Here is a 23579-nt window from a genome sequence, read left to right as displayed (position 1 = left end):
ATACTCCACCTTCGTAGAAACTCTCATGAGCATCAGGAATGTGAATGTTGGTTCTCATTCCCAATCCACACCCACATATATTGATAGAATAGAAGGCTAGGTCGATGGGCACTGAAGCATAATAAATATGATTCAAGAGGTATAAAATAAACAACACTGTTGTAGTGTGTAACTGTAGAGTTTAATTGGTCTCGCTCATTTATAAAAAATTCCATACTATGTCCTAGTGACTGTCACCTGGGTGGAATGTCATTATATTTGATTTCTCCTGTGATAAGTTCACTTTCAGAAAACATGTCTTGAGCAATCATTTTATAGCATAAGACTTTTCCCTATTGCCAAGAGGTAATACTGAGCATCACTAAGGGTAGTTGGATATAACAGGAGTAGCCATCGAAGAACTGCAAAGGCTGAAATTAGGGAAAGGAAAGATTAAGACTGCCTATTCCCAAGGGGAAAACTCTCCAACTCTTTGCAAAAAAGGCTAGAGAAGCATGATTCTAAAAAATGTGAACCACTGAAGCAGCTATGAATGACTGCATTGATAACAGATAGACAAGACAATTTTGGGCAAGCAAGTCTTCCTGAAAAAATATGGGTCATAATTTTAACTACTAACTCATATTGCTTTTTGAAGTGGTAAAATAATGCTCTTTCCTAAAAATAAAACAAAATAAATAATTTACATAACCACTGATTTAAATGTTTCTTACGAAATTAAATCAGATAACCTTTGACAAAACTGAAAATGTGGACAGCCTCTGAGTACATTTGGACATCTTGACAGGCAGGGAAAAAGTCAAAGAAAGTGAAATACTTACCATTTCTTGTGGGCTGGAAACCTGCAGCACTTTTTCCCTTGGGAGTTCCACCTCTCAGTGGTTGCTCCTTATAGATAAGACAGTCTCTGCTTTGAGAGACGATTAATCATGGCCTAATTAAGCTCCCAACATGAACTATCTATTTCAATTGTTTACCCTTCCCATGCTGTCCTTGTGGGTGTAATACCATCAGGACCGCCCAACATTTCAAAATGTACTGCGTAATGGGAAGACGAGATGGTTAGAAGCGGTAAGTACATAAAGGCAAAAAGGAATAGCAGGACTGCTTTCTATTAGCAAAACTGTAGGTATATCTGAACAAAATCTAAGGATTCCACTTACAAATAGCATGTCTTTTTCTGAAATAGGATTCTGTATCTTTTGCATAATGCACTCACCAATTTAATGATTGGAATTGATATTTAACTGAGTTTTACCAACTGCCTTGGCCAAGTGAAATGATTACAATAATAAAAGCTGAATGCCAGTTGTAGGTCAGGGTGAGATCCAATATTACATGTTGTCAATCATAAAATGACCAAATGTTTTTGAAGTTATGAAACTATACTCAGAACTTGCTCTGGATGCAACTGCCCAAAATCATAGTCAGAAAGTCAGAATCAACAGAGAGACTCCATACCCTGAGCCCAAAAATATTAAAAGAAGTCTTAAAGGGTCTGATTTATATTCTTGAGAAGGCAAAGTTCTGCCACTGTTAGAGGATGGAGGGCATCATCATCTACCAGAGAAAATTTTCTAATTGCTTCCACAAAGTTATCAGATGTATGCCAGTCTCACTGTATTTTGACAGGTTAGGATCAGGGACCTTTTGCTGTGGAATCACCAATGAATCAAGACCCCTGCGGAAAATGCAATGTGAGTGGTGAGCGTTCATTAATAGTGAGGCCACAGGGGGAAGGCATGCATCAGAATCTTTGCTGCGGGGTTTCTGAAACAATATTTTGTAACAATTTTATGTTTGAAAAGCAACAAAAAATTAGTGCCGTTAGGCTATGAGATACAAAAAGCAAAATTTTATAAAACCCTCACTGGTTGAAGGATGGAATCGGAAAATTTGAACCCATTAAAATTTGCTTATAAGAAATTGATAATTATAGTCACAGAATCTTTCTGAAAGGTTCTTAGATGGTCAAGGAACTCTGGTCATTGAGTTATTCTTTTTGCTGTTTAAAGAAATAGATGTTGGCTGCTCATTTTGTTTTAAACCAAAGGCTGGTACTCAAGAGACATACTGATAGTTTGATGCAATAAAATATTTAAATAGTGCCTTCATTCATACATGAAAGTATACCATATATGACCACATAAGAATATAATGAGGAATACTAAAGAAAATTTTAAAGATGATCAGATGAATAAAGTAGCATTTACTTGTACATGTGGACAGATTATGTTATAGTAAGAACTAAGTCCACTAATACTAATGTCGACTTCAAATAAGTACACAAATCTTAGAGGTCACATTTTTCCCCCCCAAATGCTTATTCCTTTTCTGATGTCACATCCTCCTATACTCTTGACTATATGATACATGAAGTCAATAACATATATTTAAACAGAAATTATTAACACAAGGCAGAAGTTCTGCAAACCAAGAGGAATATAACATATGAAACTAAAAGAGCAATTTACTTAAGCATTCCCTTGGGGGAAAAAACTGTACTACCATCAATTTTGGGATTGGAATTTTTTGGGATCGACTGATTTGATGTAATACCCTGCATGCTAACATGTTGTCTGACATGTAGCTGTTTATGGGCTCATGATCTTGGATGCAAGAAAGGATGTAGATAGAGTGGTACTAAATAATGTAAAAAAAATCAGTGAAATGGAGGAATGTCCAACATTTATCTCAGCACTGTAGGACAGACAAATATTCTGACACTGTGTTCTCTCGGGACATTAAAAAGAGAACATTACATGACCGGAGGGTTGACATTTGCAAGAGTTTGAATACTTGGTGTTTGCTTTTTTTCTTTGGATGATGATACCAATTGCACAATAATACCATTTTGGTTTTTATTTCTTCAAAACATGAAAACAAAAAATGAAGTAGATGATAATGAGAAAAGAGAAAACATTCCATACAGAATATGCTGTATCACTAGTGATTAAATCAGAAACAATTAGAAACTTTATTTGTCTGTGTCAGTAATGTGTACCATTTATAAGGAACAGCACAATTAGTGCACTTCCCCCCCTAAAGCTGTGCACAATACACACAAAATAAACAAATAATTTTACACAACTATAATAATAACAATCCTGAACAACCAGAATCATAGTTTCCTAGAACATGAAAATTTTAAAAGCAAACAAACCAAAAAGCTTTCAAATTGAAATTGATCAATGCAAGAATTTCTTAAAAGTTCTCTGTGAAAATTTGCTACAGGATTATCGACATTCCTATTACAGCTAAAAAATGAGTGCAAAAATTTTTCTAATGTTTAAACAACTTATATTCCTTGAATATATTTACTTGGTGCTTCCAGGCTAGCTTTCCATTTAGCAGTTCTCAAAGAAAAAAAAAAGGATGGGAAGGATGGATTAGAATGACAAATAAAGAATTGTAAAGTGTGGGCCATAGAAAAGCTCTATTGCCAACAAAGATAAAAGATGGGATACATTGGGCCTTCTCAGTGATCTGGATCACCAACATGATTGCCCTTCTTCGTTTAAAATGGAGAGATGTATTTATCTGCAAGTTGGTCAAGGATAAAGAGGGTGCTTTTCCAAACATATGCTTTAGGCTCTCGTAGTTAAAGAAAATCTTGGGTATAAATACAATTTGGACAATTGCTTTGATACAGTTTCAGTGTGTTTATGTTAAAAGAGTTTCATAATTGTTTGTTCTTGCAAGATAAAAATCTTTCCATATGGCTTTCTTCGCTTTTACTCATGAAAATAGTAATCGCATTAACTGTAACCCTTCTGAGGGCAGGGATCTAGACTGTTTTGTTCATGGCTTAGTCCCCAGAAAGTATCACACTACCTGGCACATTAAGTGGGTAACCAGCATTTAATCTCATTCAGTCACCAAATGTTTATTAAATGATGGATCATGGTTACTGAGTGAAAGAAGAAAAAATAAGTCTCAACAGATTTAATTTATTAAGTATTTTTGAATCAATACAGAGGGCTAGGGTTGAATCCAGCCTGGGATTCCTTATAGACACAGAAGCCTCCAAGAGGTGACCAAAGTCATTGTATTTTTTTTCTCATTAGTGGACTCACTACTTTGGAATGTTGGGTTTATCCATGTTCTTTGGTATTTCAACATAGAAACAGCTATTCTTTTTAAAGGGTTAAAAATATCCCAGTCCAATCCTCCTGGGAGGTACTAATCTTATTTAATTGCCTTCTCTTTCAGCATAAGTAGAGGAGACACACTTTTAAAGGCCCATTGGTCACCCTGGCTTCTTTTTCTTACTCAGGAACTACTGATAAAATCAAAGGGGACTAGACTGGACATTGAAAGAAACAGGGCTCAAAATAGCCTTTTACATAAAAAAAAAAAAAAAAAGAACAAACCAGCACTATCTACCATCTGTGCCAGACAGTGCAGATGTGAAATAAATACTTTGCAGGGAGAGGTGTGGTGGAAAGGGTGGCTCTGAAAGCCTAGGCACATCCAACATACCCACGCCTCTATAAGGCCTTTCTCCTTGGCCTTCCTGAATTAATGGGTGATTTTTAGAGGCCTCTGATGTGTTCCACATGGCTAATTTTCCATTAAGGTCTTTGTAGTTTGCCTGCTATCCTCTCAATAACTTTAACTTCTCCCCACATGACAGTTATTGCTTCTTAGAAATGAATGTGCAGAACCATGAACAATAAGCCGTTTTCTCCTTTTATCCCTAGTAATTAATCAAACTCAATAACAACACAAAAGTAACAACTCAGGTGAAAAGAAAACTCACTTATGTCTTCAATGTCCAATCAACATTGCCGAATGGGAGAATAGTATGTACTGTACTCTACTATATACAGATACTCTTTGTTTTATTTGTTTTTCACCATGCACTGTGTAACAGGTTATCACAACAACATTTCTGAACAGGCACACGAACAAGGAGCAAATGTTCAGTCATGGCTGGAACAAGATTGTGCAAGCCATGGATGCCTTTGAAAATAAAACTGACAGACAATCCCAAGCAACAGCAACATGGGACTGGGACACATATTAATGCAAATGGAAAATGATGATGTGTTTTTTGAATGGGGTTATTCTCACTGTTTGCATAGGGGATGGCAGGTGGACAGAAGGAACAGGGTTGGGATGGGGCACCTGGGGGCTTAGCTGGGCTGGATGCTGGAAGAAGGACCTTGCTAATCACAGTCCAGAGCTAATGAGATAAGAAAGAAAGGATTTCAAATGTTTCTGGGAATCTAGGCACGTTTTCCTTGTACCTGTTAAACAAGAGTGCCGGGTATCACATCTTTAAATACCAGACTATATCTAGAACCATCAGATTTCTTGGCTCCATTCCACTCTCATGCTTCTTCTTGGAGGCAGCTTCACCTCTGCTCACATTCCGGAGATAAGCATGAACTTTGGTAATACAATGAAGACATGCTTCTTTCTTCTTCCATGCCCAGATTTTTTTCTTAATCCAAAATAAGTTTTAAAGTGATTGGGGGAGGTGAGGGAGAATATTAATGATTTAAATTTTTACCAAAACCCATTTACATGTGGATGGTTTCACTTCCCACGAAGAAAAGCAACAACCCTGACTCTCCCAACAAAACAAAACAAAACAAAATAACAAAAATAAAGCCAAACATTAACTACCTCCCCAGCCCCACTGAAAACAAAATCAAAAACAAGAAAACAAATCAAAGCCTGAAGGATTTATGAACCTGGTGAGAGTGCAGCCCTTCTAGACCGAGCTGCAAAGATGGCCCTGCCTCCATGCCTTGTTCAACATGATGATGCCCCTGGGAATGGGAGGTGATGGTTTTTGACTTCGACCCTAGTACAGAGTATGCTCTTGAAGCTGGATTCCATCAGCAGGTAAGTGAACATGACAAATGTCAGTTTCCTCTGTCCGTTATACATAATTTTTATGTATATATATGTATATATATATAAATTTACTATATCTGATAGTTCCTTTAGAAGCCTTTTATGTGGCAGTAGGCCTCCAGGGAGGAGAAGAAAATGTACAAGAGCCATAGGAGCACAAAGAGGCAGGATGTGAGGAGCTTGGCAGTCCGGGGCCCACCCAGCTCACCTCCGATTTCTGGCCTCCGCCGATACAGCAGCACCCCCACATTGATGAAAGCAAAAATGGTGAAGAGAGTGACAGAGAAAGCTAGCGTGCCAGGGGACACCTTGAACTGTTCCCCATTGGCTGCATGGTAGATGGCAGCGATGGACCAGGCCACACCGATTCCCAGGAAGACGTTCACCGCGTTGCTGCCCGTGACGTTACCTATGGAGGCGTCTGCATACTGGTCCTGGGTGGCTGCCACTTTGCTGGCAAACGTGTCTGCAGAGGAAGAAGAGAAAGTCAATGACACTCATTCTTTTAGAGATGTCTTTTGAGTGCTGCAAACTTCAGCTGTGTACTCTAGGATCCAACCCTTGATATAAACCCAGTGACCAAGAGATGGCTTTGATGTTCCTTTGAGTCAGACTCATGGGGTGGAAAGAACAGGATCTAGATATTGGGAGTTAAGGGTTCAGTGCTGGCTGTGTTACGGACTGAGAAAGTGATCTTGGTCAAGTTCTGTATCCACAGATACTGCAGTTCTTTGTAATATTGAGCTTGCAGGGCAGCATTTTTTCAGAAAGTAGTCACAGCTTACATCAGAATCAAGTGGGGTCCTTTCCAAAACTGAGTATTGCAAGGTGCCATTCAGCTGCGCTGGGCATGACAGTGGCCCAGGAATCTATTTTAACAGTATCCTAAAAGATTCCAGGTCACTAAAGTTTGGAAACAGCTGCTGGAGGATATTACTAAAAGATGCTGTATCAGCAGCTCTAGTTTATAGATGAGAAAGTTAAGATGTCAGGAGAGAGTTTTCAAGATTCAAGAGCAAGCCAATAGTGGAACTGAAAAGAATTGAACTATAATAGTGTAGCTGACGTTTGCTTAGAGCCTTAAGAATAAGAAAGCAGATTCAGCTATATTACTGCATTGATTGTGATGGTAATTTTATGAGGTGAGGGAACAAGGCTTAGGGATGAGAAGTAGTGGATGCAATATCACAACTAGGAAAAAACCATGTTAGGGCTACAGCTCCTGCTTCATGTCTTCAAGGCTAATGCTTTCTCATGGTGCTCTTCTACCTTTCACTGTGCTGTGGGCACCAATGACCATTTTCAAAGCACTTTATTTACTAGTAATCCTGAGTGTAACTTTTTGTGATGATAGGAAAATCTTGGTCCACTACAGACGGTTGAACAACAGTGACTTGAACTTCTTGATGGGTAGAACACGGGGGTTTAGAGCACATTTGAGCCAGGGGACTTCAAATCCTGCCTTCACAGCCGACTCTGTGACTCCGAAAGATTACTTAACTTCTCTGGGCCTCAATTTCCTAACCTGTTAAATGGGGATAGTGCTGCTCACTTCAGAGTGCTATTGGTAAGCTGAAATATTACATGTAAATAAAATACTTTTGATGCTTTTTGACACAAAGTAGGAGAGGCTGTTTTTGTTGTTTTGGAAACAATATAAACTGAGCAGACTAGATCAGTTTAAAAGTTGAGGTAGGATCTGAAATAGCTTCCTATATTAAACATGTGAACAGAACTTGCAAGATACTAAATTTCCTGTCTATATTATGCCTACTTCCTGACATAAAAGTGCTGGCTGGGCACAGCAGCTCATGCCTATCATCTGAGTACTTTGGGAGGCCAAGATGGGCAGATCACTTGAGATTAGGAGTTTGAGACCAGCCTGGCCAACATGGTGAAACCCTGTCTCTATACTAAAAATACCAAAAAAAAAATAATAATAAAATAACCAGGCATGGTGGTACACACCTGTAATCCTAGCTACTTGGGAGGCTGAAGCATGAGAATTGCTTGAACCCAGGAGGTGGAGGTTGCAGTGAGCTAAGATCATGCTACTGCACTTCAGCCTGGGCAACAGAGCGAGACTCCATCTCAAAAAATAAATAAATAAAAAATCAGACAAAGTCCTTTCAGTTACCTTGAACAGTAGGTTTATAGCAGATATTAATAACTGTCAAATTGAACTTATTTTCAAAGCCAGTAACAGCAAGCATTAAATGACTACAAGGTGTTGTGTTATCTGCTCTGGTCCTCCTGAGCTACTGGGCATGCTCTGAGCATGTATGTAGTTGTACGTATGATACCTGGACTAGTCTCTCCCCTCTGTTGTTATGCTATTGCCACCATCCTTCTTCAGTAAGCTTCCAGTGGGGAAGATATGTTCAGCATGTAAATTTAGGTCAGCCCATGGATTCTCCTGCTTTACAATGGCTAAGAAGGTTTTTTAGGCTACTCAAAGGCTATTGCATCTGCAGTATCACATTCTTTCTGAAAGGGAGTTGGTCAGCTCTGAAGGCCTGTCTCATCGATTCTGCCCTCTGCCTGTGATGGAAAGGAGATCTGAGTATTATTTCATAATTAAAGAAGTAGGCAAACACTGCTTATTCCATGCTAGGCACTATGCTACACAGGCGACGTGTATATTCTCATTCAACCCTCTCACAAGCATTATGGGCTAGATGTCATTACTTCCTTTTCATGACATGCGAAACTGTGACATTGTGATATTATGCCTCTTGGATAGGGTCTTAGCAAAATGTGAATCTTTAAACCAAAGCTTGATTTCAGAGCCCATTCTCAGTCCACATCACATTGCCCCTTCCAGGAAGCCCGAAGTTTGTCTTTCCTCTTAGTTCGTTTCAGGTGGCCCTGTTCCTTTCACTCAGAAACTGTGAAGCAGGTTCTTTCCAAATGCTCTTTCCTGTATCAGGAGAACAAAGATTGAAGAAGGTATGGGCAGTCTATGAATCCAGACTCCTGGATTTGTGCTGCTTTGTGCATTCATGATCACACATTGATGCAGCCCAATCAACTATCACAGAGACTGGTGAGTAAAAGCAAAGCGAGACAAATCTTAATGGTTTCTTGTACTTCATTATTAAAAGTTAATAGAAACAGGGCAGCAGCAGTCTCAAAAAGAAAAAAAGGAAGTTGCTTTTTTTTTTTTTTAAAAAAAAAAGTCAGGCAGTGGAACAAGGAAAGTAAAAGAACAAGAGTCTGAGGCAGGAGAAAGCAGCTTCCAGCTCAGCTACAGCTGAGAAACACCTGAGATGTTATTCTAAGCTGAAATGACTGGTAGCACTGGCTGGTGGTGAACAGATGGCCATGTTAGGTGGGGCAGTTGCAGGGGTGGTAATTCCCTCTGTATGCTACAGGGACGGGTGACCTAGTGCTGTTCCATAGCATACACCTGCTTACCTCCCCCGGCAGCTGGTACATTGCACATTGGACTTCCTGAGTACCCCATATGTACTCAGAAACTCTGGGCTTTCTGGATGGCACCTTTGCTGCTGCACCAGAAGGAAAGGAAGTTTAAAATCAAAGACTCCTGGGTCTGGGGACTCAAAGCACTCGAACCAGTCCTTTAGGCTGACATGGAGGGCATACCTGGCTATGCAGGGATTTCCTCTCCCTCAAGCCATTTATCAGTTAGCCTATTAATGTGAATGTTGCATGAAGATTCTTACTTGTAATAATAATAGGTTCCTATTTTCAAATGTCTCTTTTTTCAAATGTATTTCTTTGAATTTCCTAAAAGTTAATAGCCAAAGTGACTAGCTTGTCACATAAGTAAAACATGTTTTTGGCTACTTTGTGTCCCATAGGTTTTATTTACTTGGGTTAGACATCAGACCTTTTGTCTGTTTTTATTTTCAATTCAAAAGCAATGTAAAAAAAATACTGCAGGAACACATGCAAATCCAAACCACTAACCTTAGCTCCAACAGAGAGAGCTCTGTTTTCCAAATGAAGTGCGATGGATTCTCCCCAAATTACCTTTTATTGCCGCTTTGCTGCTCAACACATAGGGCAATCCATCACATACCACATGTTAGGTGCTGCCAAGCCTTACCCTGAACACTAAGACTGTAACCTGCCTATGGTTAAACCAGGCAAATGCCATTTCCTAAAATAAAATCCAAGAAATAACTACTGCCTTGGGCTTGAAGGGGATATAATAATATTCAGAGGTTGGCACATTAGATTAAAACATATATGGATCAGATTTCCAATGCAATTGACACAAAATATGTTGATAACAACGTATGTATTTTTTCCTTCATATATGTCCCTGGCTAGGTTTTTAATAGTTTTTCTTATTAACTCCCACCTTGAATTCTAATTAATTTTAGATCAGTCATACAGTTTTAGACTTTTAGTCCTGTCTCCTTGATACATATGACTATAAATCAAGAAGGAAGACTGTCAAGGAGAGCGCATGGCTGGAATTAAACTACACATCACAAAGTCAGGACGTAATTGTTCTTTGCAGGCCTGCCTCAAGTTCATGGTCTATAACCTTGTCCCAGTCATCTAGTCAATATGTAAAAATAGGACAATACTCCCCCTTTCCTACAACAATTATTCTTTACCTAAATTTCTCAAACTTTATTACTACTTATAGGATAAGCATTAAACATCTGTTCTATAAAAAAGGTCATTCTCACAGTCTTGCAGGATGGACTTACGGATAATGTGTTATCTGGAGCAAGGGTTTCACCCAAGATGGTTCATCTTATTCTTGGCTCTTAGAGTTCTTTGGAGACCAGCTGTTCAGCTCTCCAGTGCTTCATGCTCAGGAACTGACACTGGCAGTGGTTTTAATTGGAGTCCATCCTGGTTATGAAGGTCTGCTTGCTTCTCCCAGCAACCACACCTTGATGTATTCATTGACTGACAAAGAGGCAGCCAGAGCGTACAGATCTTCATGGTGTAGTAGTGGAAGAAGCCTCATCAAAGAGACTCTAGGCTCTTCCAACTATCTGTGTGTTCTTGGCAAGTCACTTCACTTTTTTAGATTCCAGTTTCCTCATTTAATTAGAGTATCTCTAAGACTCTTTCTAATTTTACTGTTTGGGTGGTGCACAGAATAGACTAAAATACTAAATTTATATGCAATGATTTTGGTGTTTTTTTGATAAGAGTTTGTACATAACCACTCTTAACAATAATTAACTGATGATTACAACTATCTTATTGTGAAGAATAAATGACTTAAATGAAGTATTTGAAAATCCTAGGAAGATCTCAAGACCTGAAGATACTACCTTTGATCAAACTGTGACAATATTTATGGAATTAAACTGCACAGCACAGTCATTTACCTTTTAAAATTAGATAAGAAATGTTGGCAAAATTATCACCTTCACATCACTCTGACTGGCCATTCATTGATATGAGTGAAGCCAAGGTGGCAGAGAGATGACCATGTTTCAAAGGCTGTGTCTAATGTTAATAAAGTCAGAAGTGCCTGGAGAGCTTTGCTTAAAAAATGTAGATTTGGGGTTTCACCCCCAAGCTTGTCCAGCCTGCCTTATTTTGTTGTTGTTGTTGTTCTGTTTTGTTCTGTTTTAGGTTTTTAGCAGCCTGAAGCCATGGTTTTTAGTTTCTGTCTCTAGTGATAAGCAGAAAAGAGGGGTGACGAAGGGGTTTTACTGGCCTAACCAGAAACAGAAACTAAGAAGCTATGACTGTATTCTCTCTCGGACATCCCTGCTAGATCCACTTTATCAGACTCTCTGAGGACGGGATACAGAAATACACCTTTTAACAAGTGGCTTAGGTTGTTCTTATTTATACCAAGGCTTGAGAACCATAGCTGTAAGACACGGGAAGGGGAGCTGGCACTCCAAGTGCCCAGTTTTGGGGGTTTTCCTGTGAGTAATAGATATTTGAGTTTCAGGGAAGCAGTTAAACAGAAGTAAGGAGAAGCTGGTTTCTCTTAGAAACATGGATGACCTTGGTTATTTTGCTGATAAAATGTGGGTAGGCATCTTGGAGATGCTGGGGCTGCTTAATTGTAACTCCTTCCACTCACAATATGGTTATTCTCCTATTTTTTTTTAAACCCTGTTCCAGCTACCCTAAAAGGCCAAACGAGGGAGAATCTACCTAAATTGATTGAATTCTGCCGCTCTGTTTGCCAGGTTGGAAACTTACCTACTTCATAGGGTTTTGAAGGAAATGAGTTAACATGAACAGAATAGGATCTGGCACTTAATGGACGTTCAGTATTATTAGCTATATTTATTATACAACAGAGCCAGATCCCCAGAGAATCCATACATGGTAGGGAATTCTGACTACTGCCAATGATTCTATACTTTTAAGGAGTTATAACACCCTTGAAAAATTATTAACTTGACAATTCTTTGCATTTAGAAGTGTGATAGTGCTTAAAATTCTTAATTATTTTACTTTGAAAATTTCATACAACCGAAGTCATTAAAAGACATTAGAGCTCTTTTGGTTTAAAGCCCAAATCTTACTAATGGCTGTGAGGTAGATGTCTTTGCTTAAACAGTGTATATATTCTTCTCTTTTTTCTTTCTTCTCTTCTATACCCTCATCTGTCTTGCTCTTTTAGAATCAAAAGAGAAATATTGTTTACTTAGGTACTTGTTCTTCTGCTGTCATTGAAGACCTTAAACAAGCATTTGTCTTTGGTTGTGGTATGTATTTACCCAAGTAAATAGAAAACCTCTCTCTCTCTCTCTCTCTCACTCACTCTCTCTCACTCACTCTCTCTCACTCACTCTCTCTCTCTCTCACACACACACACACATATACACACACACACACACTTCACTGGTTCATGTGAAAAGAATCATCATTTGGCTTCCAAGTGAAGTTCAAGAGGTGAGGGAATTGCTGATTTATGATTGATTAATAACCAGGTAGATGAGGAGTTGAAAAAAGGAAACACACTGAAAATTTCTGCCCATAAAAGTTGTCCTTGAAGAGGGTAAAGAAGAAATGGAGACAGTGACATGACCTACTTTTAGAAGAGAAGGAAACAGAGATAAGTAGAAAGTTCAAGAGGACCTATATTGGCAGGATCAGGGCACCTGCTTCTAGTCACTTTTGTCCCCAGCTACAAATGAGAGTCAGCAGGATAACTTTTGAAAACACGAACTTGTTAGCTCCACCTTGAGTTTCTGCTGAATCGGCCAGAGATGTGGCTGGAGCATCGGTATTTATCAAAGCTTTCCCAACCAGATTGAGCTCCACTAACGGACTACTCCCAGCCCTGGTTTCTTTGTCCCTGTAAGGAGGACAATGATGCCTCCCTTGGATTAACTGAGGTAATGATGCATGGAATGAGTGACGCATAGATTTGTTTTTAAAGTAACCATTTTTGTTATTGAACAAATTAGCTATTTTTCATTTTTTACATGTTAACATGAATGTTTGTACTTTGTGGGCTTAGTTTTCCTACTTTGTATCTGATATCCTGCTATATTTTAAGTTCAAAGAAAGAAATTTATTCTAATTAAAGGAGAAAAAAAATGGAGGTTTATTTTTCAGGGATCACAAAACAGAGAAGTGAAAGGATACAAACTAGCAGTGCAGCACTGTTTGATCTGCTTTCCAAACTGTAATTCGAGTCATGTTCTCAAAGAAAATGATAACACTCTACTACACACACCTAGAATAGGATTATTTTTCAGTGTGATGTTCACAGGTGTCCACGAGAGGATCCAAGGGGTGTTGACAAGGTCTAGATAACTGATACATTTGACAACGGACAGAGTCCAAGGAAAATATCAAGAAGCTTCATCATGTTCAACTCCAACTGTGAATACACAATGGTAAAGCAGCTGATCGTGTGAAAGAAAATAAATACAATTATTCCATAGAGAAACATCAGGCTGACTCCTTTAGCAAACATGGATCAGAAACAGATTAAGGAGGAGCTATTTTCATGAAAGACTCCTTATTCTTTAATACCATCAATGGAGATAATTCTCTGATAAAGAAAATTACACTCTGACACTCAGATACACACACTCACTTCACTGGTTCATGTAAAAAGAATCCTCATTTGGCTTCCAAATGATGAATAATTTTTTTTTGATTTCTTAAATTCTTGGCTTCTCCTGGCATTACATTTAGGCTGTCTTTATAGTACTTTAAAATGGACTGGAATGAACCTGCTTTTAAAATAGCATAAAGTTTTTGATATTTTCAGTTTTGAACCATGATTCTATTACTTTCATAGTAACCCTTATTTTAATAATGCAAAGTCTGTGAGGGCAAAAAAGAAAAATAAGATTTAGTAAAGCAACATTTGACTAATTTTGAAAAGGAAAAAAGGGCAAATCTGAAGCTAAAAACAAATAGCTGACTTAATTGTCATTTTCCCAAGCCAGATGGTTTGTTATTAAATAGATATAACTGAAACTAACTTCCTGCCTTAAACACAATCTAGGGCTGCCCTGCACTGATCAGTGCCTCTGACTCCTCCCTTCCTAATCATCTCCCTTTTTCGGCTAATCCTCCTTGCATTTGAAGCCTAGTTCTGTCTTCTATGCTTTGTTCTATTTCTGGATCATCCATCTCCTATCCAAATCTCCTCAAATTCTCTTCTCTCCTATTTAGAGATAGTAAAGACATAGGTTTTCCTGTCTTGCTAGAGCTAGTTGAGAAGGATCAGAGAGAGAAACTGTACTCTAAGTTGAAGAGAAATATAAAGAAAATAGAAACCTTCATTCTCACAGGCAGGTAGCCTTAATGGGTTACAAGGAAACTTCGTTGTCAGCTGGATTATACTGGTGTGATTTTAAGTGTATGGATCTAGACAATATGCTGAAGACATGTGCCTTTCCCCAATGGATATCTACCCAGTTACTCATTCCACAGAGACATTTTTTGAAGGGGTTGCTTTGTGTATTATCAGCTCACAAAAATATTAACACTATTAAAAGTAGGCCACTGCATGCAACCTCAATCCAGCACAGGAGGCAGCACGTGACACTTGAGGACAGGTGAGTCTTGAATGGGTTCTGAAAATTTCCAATAATTCACTCATTTTGCCTTCCACTTTGCTGTGATTTGGTGTAAAATTTCCTCCATTAACCCATTCCTATAGATTAGTCATAGGATACAAAAAAGCATATATAGCTATCAAAAGCCTGAAAAGTCTGCAAACTATTTGGCCCAGCAATTCTCTACTTCTGAGGCTCTAGAAGCAATTTTACAAGCACACAAATTTATATCAGGGATTGCAGCAGAGGTTCTATGTTAGAGAAAAATTAGAAACAATTGTCTGTCATTTTAGAAAAAATAATTTGCAACTTGATATAACATGATATTGTGCAACTATTAAAGTACACTAACAAAAACATTCATGACACACTGCTAAGTGAGAAAGCAGGTTATATAACTATGCCTACTATCAGTGTATAGTGTGGGTAAATATTTGCTATATATCTGTATACACATTTTTTGTGCAGTTTATTTAAATATCCCAGGATTTCACAATTTTAAAGGTGCAAATGGCTGAATGTAGATGGTGGTGAGATGGCAGGATTTCTTTTTCTTGTTTGTTTATTAACATTTTCTATTTTATTTACAAAGGGCATGTATTGTTTATTGCTTGTGCTATTAAAAGCTAATAAATACAGGTTTAAAATAGATATATAAATACAGAGTCTATCTGGGAAGGATGAATGGTTGAATTTCAGCTTCTTCCTGGTCCTTTTGGTTAATTCAGCAGTCATAATTACATTAGACAAATCCTTGGATGAAAAGCATCCTACATACTACACACGGAGCAGGTGCATCTCAAAAGGGTGTAGCAGGGAGGAGGAAGGAGTGGAATAGAAGAGGAGGAGATAACTTTGACATCAGGATCTGACCTGGGATCCAGTGTCAGGAGGGTGTCTAGGACAGTTCACAGCATGGAACAAGAATCCTAAAACGCAACTTCACCCACTATGAACGTTTGCCCAGCACCAGCTGTGAAGGAGAGATGTGTTTGTCTTCATTTTTCCCATCTATTCCTGTTAAGCATTGAAGAGCTGCAGAGCAGCACCAAAATCCTCTCAATTTTATATTTTGTGCTACAAATACCTTATATTTTATTACTAACAGTATGTTTTAGTGACTTCCACCTACAAAATTGCTTTGCATATTCACTTAACCTGACAAATACCTTTTACAAGCTTGTTAAGAGATTCATATCCTTGAGATGTTTGGGAAGGGGCTGCAATGCCCGTCTTTCATCATTTGTGCTTGGGCTCTTACTAGATAGGTAATTTGTAATGCAAAACAAAACAAAACAAAACAAAAAACCCGGAAAATAAGGCATAGAGCTCTACCTAAGCTGCTAAGAATATGCCATGAGCCTGATTTCTCAAAATCTTCTCCTTTATCTCTCTCCCAGGGATGTAGGACAGCTTCTTGTGGATACTTAACAAAAGATAAGTATCTTTTGTTAAGTATCTCTTATTTTTATAGATTCTTGTAATTTCCAGAGCATGTCTATGAATGTTATACTATCTGCCATGCCTGACAATTCTGAGGAGGAAGATGGGTGGGAACAGTTACCCTTAGTTTCATTTTGTCAGAGGAGGAAATGGAAGCTCCTTAGGGGTCAGAAGAATGTGAGGGCACGAGGTGGGATTAGAACCCACATCTTGTAATTTCTGGTGTTCAGGTCCTCATGCTGCCAGTCCATTTCCAGGTTCCTTCATTAACTTGCCAGATAACAACCCCATACTCTGAACATGATAATACATCTATGCTGCCTAACTCTCAGGGCTGCTGTGGGTATCAAAGAGATAAATTATAAAAACATACTTTTAAAATGATGAAGCTATACAAATGTAGTTACTATTAAAGCATTTTGTGTGTGAGTGTGTGTTAAATGCAAGGGGTCTGCCTTCCTGAAACCATCATTAACCATTGGGATCTTACTGTGATCATTTGTTGAATATTCCAAAGTCATAACTAATCCAGAATATTTAGAATGGAGGGTCTGTGGGAGAAGAATCCAGGGCAGTGGGGTACCATCTGTTGAGAACAGAGTCGGTAGGGGGGCTCATATGAGAGTACCAGGTGCCGGAGTAAGAAGGAAAAATAATTCAAAGCCATTATTTGAAGTGGAAAGAAAATAACTTTTCACAGTTTCTGAGACTAGACCTGCCTGAGTAAATCTTGGGGTGGGGGTTGGGGGAACACAGATTAGAGGTCTGAAGTGTGATTTGTTAGAGATTAGTGGTGTAAAAAGTCAAAGCCCCCAATTAGAATACCCCCTCCCCCACATAAACACTCTCTATTCTATGGCTCCATGATCTCGCTTTATTTTCTTCTTAACAATGTTCACCTTCTGTGCTACCTGAAAGTTTATCATCTGTTTATAAGTACCAGTCTTACTCCATGGGAGTAAGATGATAGCATCTGTCGTCTTTATCCCTACCTCTGCCATGCCCAACACTGGCCAGTACAGAGTGGGGGCTCTTTAAGTATCTGAGAATGAATGAAAAGACATGCAGAATGGCTTGAAAGCCTACGTTTTGCCACTGGCTCATATTGTTTCCTTTGTTTTAGTTTTTTAAAATAGTATTTATCTCTTTTTAAATGCCTTTATGAATGGTGTAGAGGAAAAACCACTTGAAAATTTGATGATCAAGAATGCCACATTGCTTTCAGAGACTCAGTTTGGACTTCCTAGTTAGCTATTGGCATGATCAAAATACAGTGTTTCATTGTGAATATTTCTTGTCACTAGTATTCCACTGTAGACTCAGTTCAGTTATAGAAGCTATAGATGAAAGAAGTTAATCTTTACTCTCAGGATAAGTTAGCTACTGGCATTACCAAAATACAATGTTTCATTGTGAATATTTCTTGTCACTAGTATTCCACTGTAGACTCAGTTCAGTTATAGAAGCTATAGATGAAAGAACTTAATCTTTACTCTCAGGATAAGAATACTTGACATAGTAGAAATTATTGTCAGGTTCTTCTAAGTGGTTTGCCTCATTTCTCCCCAAAGCACAGACTAAAGAGCAGGAAGCACTTCCAGCCACTTCCAGTGCAGCCTCATACCAAGTGCTGGTTCCCCTCGAGCGACCAGAACTGCAGTCCTCTAATGTGACAAGTGGGTTAGTTTTGGGGTTCTGATTTGCCATATTTCAACCATCTGAAGGCTCATCATACACAGAGTCCTTCATAGAAGGACATTTTCATGCTCACTTGGCATAGCTGTGGTTAGCTGTTGTTTTGCAACTATAACTCAGGAATCACAGGCTATGATAAATCCTCTGGTGGGCCCATCTGTGGACCCCAATGGGATCATTTTAGTCTGGAGCTGCAGCAAGCCTTCTTGTTATCTTGACCCAGGAGTTTTCACAATGATAACCTAATAATAGCTTATAATTTATGGAGGACTATGCCAAAAAGTCCCCTGGGCTCCAGAGAGGCAGGGTGGGGTGGGGAGCAAGCCAGGGAGAAAAACAAACATGACACATAATTTCTTGATTGTAACTAATACAACCAAAATAAGCTGTTTTCTCCTTGAGCACAACATATAGGATTTGTAGATGCTTAGCTGAAAAAGGTTATCAAATATGGGCACTAACGGAGTTAATGTTTTTAGATCATGTGCTAGAAAAGATGGATTGAACAATGCAAAGCACTGATGGATTGAAATCCTTTTCTGGAATGAAGCAGAGTATAAACAAGTAATACAGAGCTTATGTTTCATTCCTGAGCAAAGGCAGGATGTGAGGTCTGTGTGCCGAGGAGCAGTGATGGGATTCCAGCTGGCACTGTGCATAAATGCCAAGCAGCATGATTTCATATCTATAATATGCACTACCCCAAACAGATATTAAAATTTTTATGGCCACATGTAAGCTTTGCCTTTTAAACTGAGTTAGCATTTTATTTGTTCTCGTTTCTAAAAATACCAGTGGGCTTAAATTCATTTTGTTTCTCATGCAGGGACCAGACATGGCAATGAAGTTTTGCTTTCTTATAGCCCCTATTTTCTTCTTTTGCGTTTAGCAACAATGTGTCATTCTTTATGTAGGGAGGTCATGTACAGAGCCTCTTATCAATAGGCTGTGGTCTGTGTGCTCTCTTTGCTCTCTTCCTAATGGTTGTGATGATCTGAATGGATTCAGGAGCCAACAGTCAGCACCTACAGTGTGATGTGCTGGGCCATGAATGAGAGTAAGAAGCTGCAATTGTGAGAGCTGCCTCCTTAGCACTATGTTGTGATCAACTGACTGAACTGATCACGGACATTTGGCATTTATATATCATTAAACATACGTACTGCCCTAAGAGTCTAAGAGTTCACAGTGCTAATTCTAAGTGCCATTGTGTGATCCCCACCCCCCAGCAATTTGCAATGTATGAACCAAGATTACTGTTGGGGGCAGGGTAGTGGAATTGTTTTAAAAAGGTGGACAAATCCATATATACACAAAGCAATGGACAAAAAATATCTCACTCATGTAATTTACAAATATGTACAGAGAGATTCTGTGACGAATAATTTGAAAATCTTACAAAATCCATGGTGAATTCTGACCCTATCATGTAGAGAATCCATGACATTTTTATATTAGCATAGGTCCTTGTGAAAAATAGAGAAAAGACAAACCTATTGAGTCAGAAAGTACATCAGTGGTTGCCTGGGGCAGAGGGTGGAAATGAGGATTACCTATAAATGGCTGTGAGGCATCTTGCTGGGGTGATGAAATGTTCTAAAACTTGATTAGGGTAATGGCAACAAGACTTAGTGAATTTACTAAAAATCATGAAATTGTATGTACTACAAATGGACACGTTTTATGGTATATAAGTGATACCACCCTAAAGTTGTTAAAAGATGCAGACTGAGATAGCATTAAAAAAAAAACCACCAGAAAACAGTGGTCCTTGAGATGCTCTATTTTTTTCAGACAGTGTCTCACTCTGTCACTGAGGCTGGGTGTAATGGCATGATCATGGCTCATTGCAGCCTTGGCCTCCTGGGCTCAAGTGATCCTCCCATCTCAGTCTCCTCAGTAGTTGGGACAACAGGTGCACACCACCATGCCCAGCTAATTTAAAACTTTTTTTTTTTTTTTTTTTTTTTTTTGTAGAGACAGAGTCTCACTATGTTGCCCAGGCTCGTCTCGAACTCCTGGACTTAAGTGATCCTCCTGCCTTGGCCTGCCAAAGTGCGGGGATTACAGACGTGAGCCAGCACACCTGGTCACCTTCATTTCAAATGTGAAAAGGGAGAAATAAAAGTCATCAACATTATTTACAAATCATTCCTTAAAGACTGACACTCTTGTGAATGTTCTTGTTGCACTCGACGTTCATTCCCTTTGCTGTACCCCCGAGCCTTGAAAAGAAGGGGAAATTTACATTCATTCACATAACACGTGCATAACACCAACCCTCCAAACACAAAACACACCAACGCACATCTGTATGTTTGTGTTTCTACCAAGTGCCCTTCCTCTGGCCAACCTAGAGTATGTTAAGAAGGCCTAGATAGACTAGGATAAAATATTTTTAGCTCTTTTCTCTTATCCTGTGACTTTTATGGGACTGAATAAAGTTGGCTGGTATGGGGTTGGGGCACTAATCCAAAGACTCTGCAGGACTTCAGATCGGGCAGAACACATGCTGAGCATCCCTGCTCCCTGGACCACCTCCTGGTAGATGACATCATTGTTATCATCCTGGTTCCCCTCCAGCTTTGTACTCAATGCCAGCTGCCCATGCAGTACTGCCCTTTGAGAGAAATAAATCAAGGAGTATAACTACCAACAAAAAACCCTTAAAAGTATTTAATAAAACATCCCTTCCTTTGAGGAGAAAGAATAAAAGATGCAAAGAGCTTTGAAATGGATCTTTCCCAGGTTTTTACAGATGCTTTGGGTCGGCCGCATGCAGCCTATTCCCCACTGTTTTTTTAGTATATGATAAGAGGCAGTTATGGTGCCATTTCTAGAGAAAATCTTGTAAATTCTGGTTTTTAGCCTTCTTTTGTTTCATTCTCGCCTCAAAAATGTTTGCCTTTGCAGGCTTCCTTTAACTCTAATGACATCATCTATTTGTGGGAAAGTGTGCTGGAACGTACAAAGCATTTAAACTCCAGACTGCTGCTTGCTGGAGTGAGGTTAAGATAAGGTCCCGTGGAAAGTCATTTGAGTGATTAGGGCTGTCCCGTGCTTGCCCCTCTGGCAGTGTCCCTGGTTGGCCTTGCCTCTTGGCCTGACTACAGATTTGAGGGTCCATTCAGCCATACTGAACATTTTTGGTAGTAAAGAAATTCGTTGCTTATTAGAGTATGTGAAAACAAAGTATACTTGCCCTTTAGGAGCCTCTTGGGGAAACTGACACCATAGCCACTGGGAAATACTGGCTCAGGGTAAAGTAACCCTGTTTTCATTTCCATTTAAGCTGATGTGAAATGTAGCCATCCAATTAAATATGTATGCACCCTGTCACAATGGCACCTCTCGACACTGTCTGTCTGACTTGAAATGTCAGTGTTGACAGGAGAAAGCTCATGGTCAGTGAAATTGCAGGAAACAGAAGCACCTTTGGATGTGTCCACCTCACTAGAATTCCTAACATAGGGAAAAATGAAGACAGGCTGAAAATTTACTTGGTTTTTCATTTTTCAATTGCTGCAATGTAGCTAAGGTAAATACCCCAGGAGGCCTAACTTATTCATCAGTGTATTGAAATAGAAAGTAAAGGAGATCTAACATTTTTGAGGGTCTACTCTGTGTGAGGCTCTGTGTTGGGTATCTTATAAATTCACTCTCATGTAATCCTCACTACAACCCTGTGAGATGGATTTTCATGTTCCTATTATTCTGGCTTAGAGGAGTTAAGCAATTTGCCTCTGGGGGTGTCATACATCTAGTAAGTAGAGGAGGGAGGGTTGGGTTTCAACACAGGTCTACCTGCCTCTAAAGCTCATGTTATTTTATAACCTCTTAGTGCGTAGTCATTGTGCTAAGACTTTGCATAACTTCTCTGAGATAGAGACTGTCAACTGTCAATCTATCTGTGAGCTTTGTACCAAGAACAACAAATCTGTTTGAAGTAGGATGGGATGAGAAGAAATGATGGAATTAATCTGATTCTCTGCTGTCCTTCAAGGGAGCTCAGAATTCAGAATGACTGGACACAATTTCCCAAGGGGAACATGTTTGTGATGAGTGGGCATTTTCGTGTTCCCTCCTGACCACATCTCTGCTCTTAAGTGAAGAGTAGACTGAGTGTGTTTACTGGTGAGACCTTGGAATAACAAACTCCATGGTTCCCACTCCTACTTCTGCTCAGAGATCTAGAAGACTGGAACGTAATTTCCAAAGCTGCCAGTAAGTCTTGGCAGAACATGACTGCTAGGAGGTTGTCCTCAACATGCCCTTCCTGGGCCCCACTGACCAGTACCTGGGTGGCCGCGTATTATAGCTGTGTTTGATCTAGCTCGGGAAGACCAAATCTCTCTTTGTGTTCAGATTCATTAGCGGCACATGGCTATGCTGAGGGGGATTATCTTGGTATTCTATTTTTTTTATTTTGCCAGCTGGGTCAGAACTGAACATCTTTCAGTGGTCTTAGTGATTACATTTTTACATACAGGAAATGCTAATAGTTTATGGGTATAGAACTGGATCTTCATTCATTTCTGAATTTTTTCAAAGCATGGACTCCATTAGGTGTTTTTCATGCCAAATAGAATAATAACAGTTCCTAACCTTAAAGAGTTTAAATGTAATCTTACTGTTGCATGCCTTGAAAGTAAAAAAAATAATAAAATTGAAGTAAAGAGAGAAATTAAAAAATTTCTTAAAACATTTGTAAGGCATATGGAAAAGAGTGTACATAATACTTTAAAAATAAGTCCAAGATGGCACGATAGAGTAGCTAAGTACCAGATTATAAAAACAAGAGACAACATGGATTCCACAGTTTACCATTCATATGAACTTTGACTAAATATGGACAAGTCATTTATTCTCTCTGAGTCTTTGTCTCTTCATGTAACATGAGGATACTAGTAGTTACTATCCTATAAGCTATTACGTGATTTTAGACAGGGCCACTACAGTTACATCCAGGCATGTGGTACCCCATACATCTCCAGGAGGGTCACTCAGATTATGGCGCCTCTTGGAGTATGCAGCACACAACCTGCACAACCATACAAGTTACTTTAGGGTCCACTGAGAAGTAAAGCAACAGGACACAGTAATTAAGTTGTAAAGTACTTGCTGTTTAAGTGTTCTACAGAATATCTTAGTTGTGAGAGTTAGAAGCCAGAAAATTAAAAACTGAAAAATATAAGCTATCAATAGCTGTTTTTCTCATTTACTAAAAATAATAAAATGTTTTATAGCACAGTGCTGAATAAACAGAAAAAAAAAATCATTTTCAGGGGAAGGATCTAAGCATCAAAGCAAAACAAAAGGTTGAAAGGAGGAAAAATCATTTCATATCACTTAATGACATAACCTAAGTAAGATAATAAAGTATATACAGTGCCTATGCCCAGCATATAGTGGAGCTTTGTGGTAAATTTTAAAAATGTTCCCTCCCTGCTCAAAACTTCCCATTTATTCTCATTTTCTGGTGTTTTCTATTCATTTTGACTTTTTTTTAGAGTTGATCTCCACGTAAATAATAATAGTTTCCTGTATTTTATACCAATTTTCAGTTGATACATTCTCTGAGATCCA

At 38.8% G+C, this 23579-nt stretch overlaps 1 protein-coding gene across 2 annotated transcripts in view; it reads right to left on the bottom strand.

Annotated features, from left to right (window-relative positions):
* Positions 1–2847: 2847 nt before the first annotated feature.
* Positions 2848–23579, bottom strand: part of SLC8A1 (solute carrier family 8 (sodium/calcium exchanger), member 1) — a 342375-nt gene continuing 321643 nt past the window's right edge. For both annotated transcript variants that reach the window (XM_011970797.1, XM_011970795.1), the window contains one exon: positions 2848–6334. In XM_011970797.1, coding sequence (XP_011826187.1) covers positions 5958–6334 — 377 coding nt within the window. In that variant the 3' untranslated portion in view covers positions 2848–5957. The remainder of the gene's footprint in view (positions 6335–23579) is intronic.

Source organism: Mandrillus leucophaeus, unplaced genomic scaffold, assembly GCF_000951045.1.
Source record: "Mandrillus leucophaeus isolate KB7577 unplaced genomic scaffold, Mleu.le_1.0 Scaffold974, whole genome shotgun sequence".
In the NCBI taxonomy this organism is placed as follows: domain Eukaryota; kingdom Metazoa; phylum Chordata; class Mammalia; order Primates; family Cercopithecidae; genus Mandrillus; species Mandrillus leucophaeus.
The sequence above is the reverse complement of the archived record's forward strand: the minus strand, read 5'-3'. Positions and strand labels throughout refer to the sequence as shown.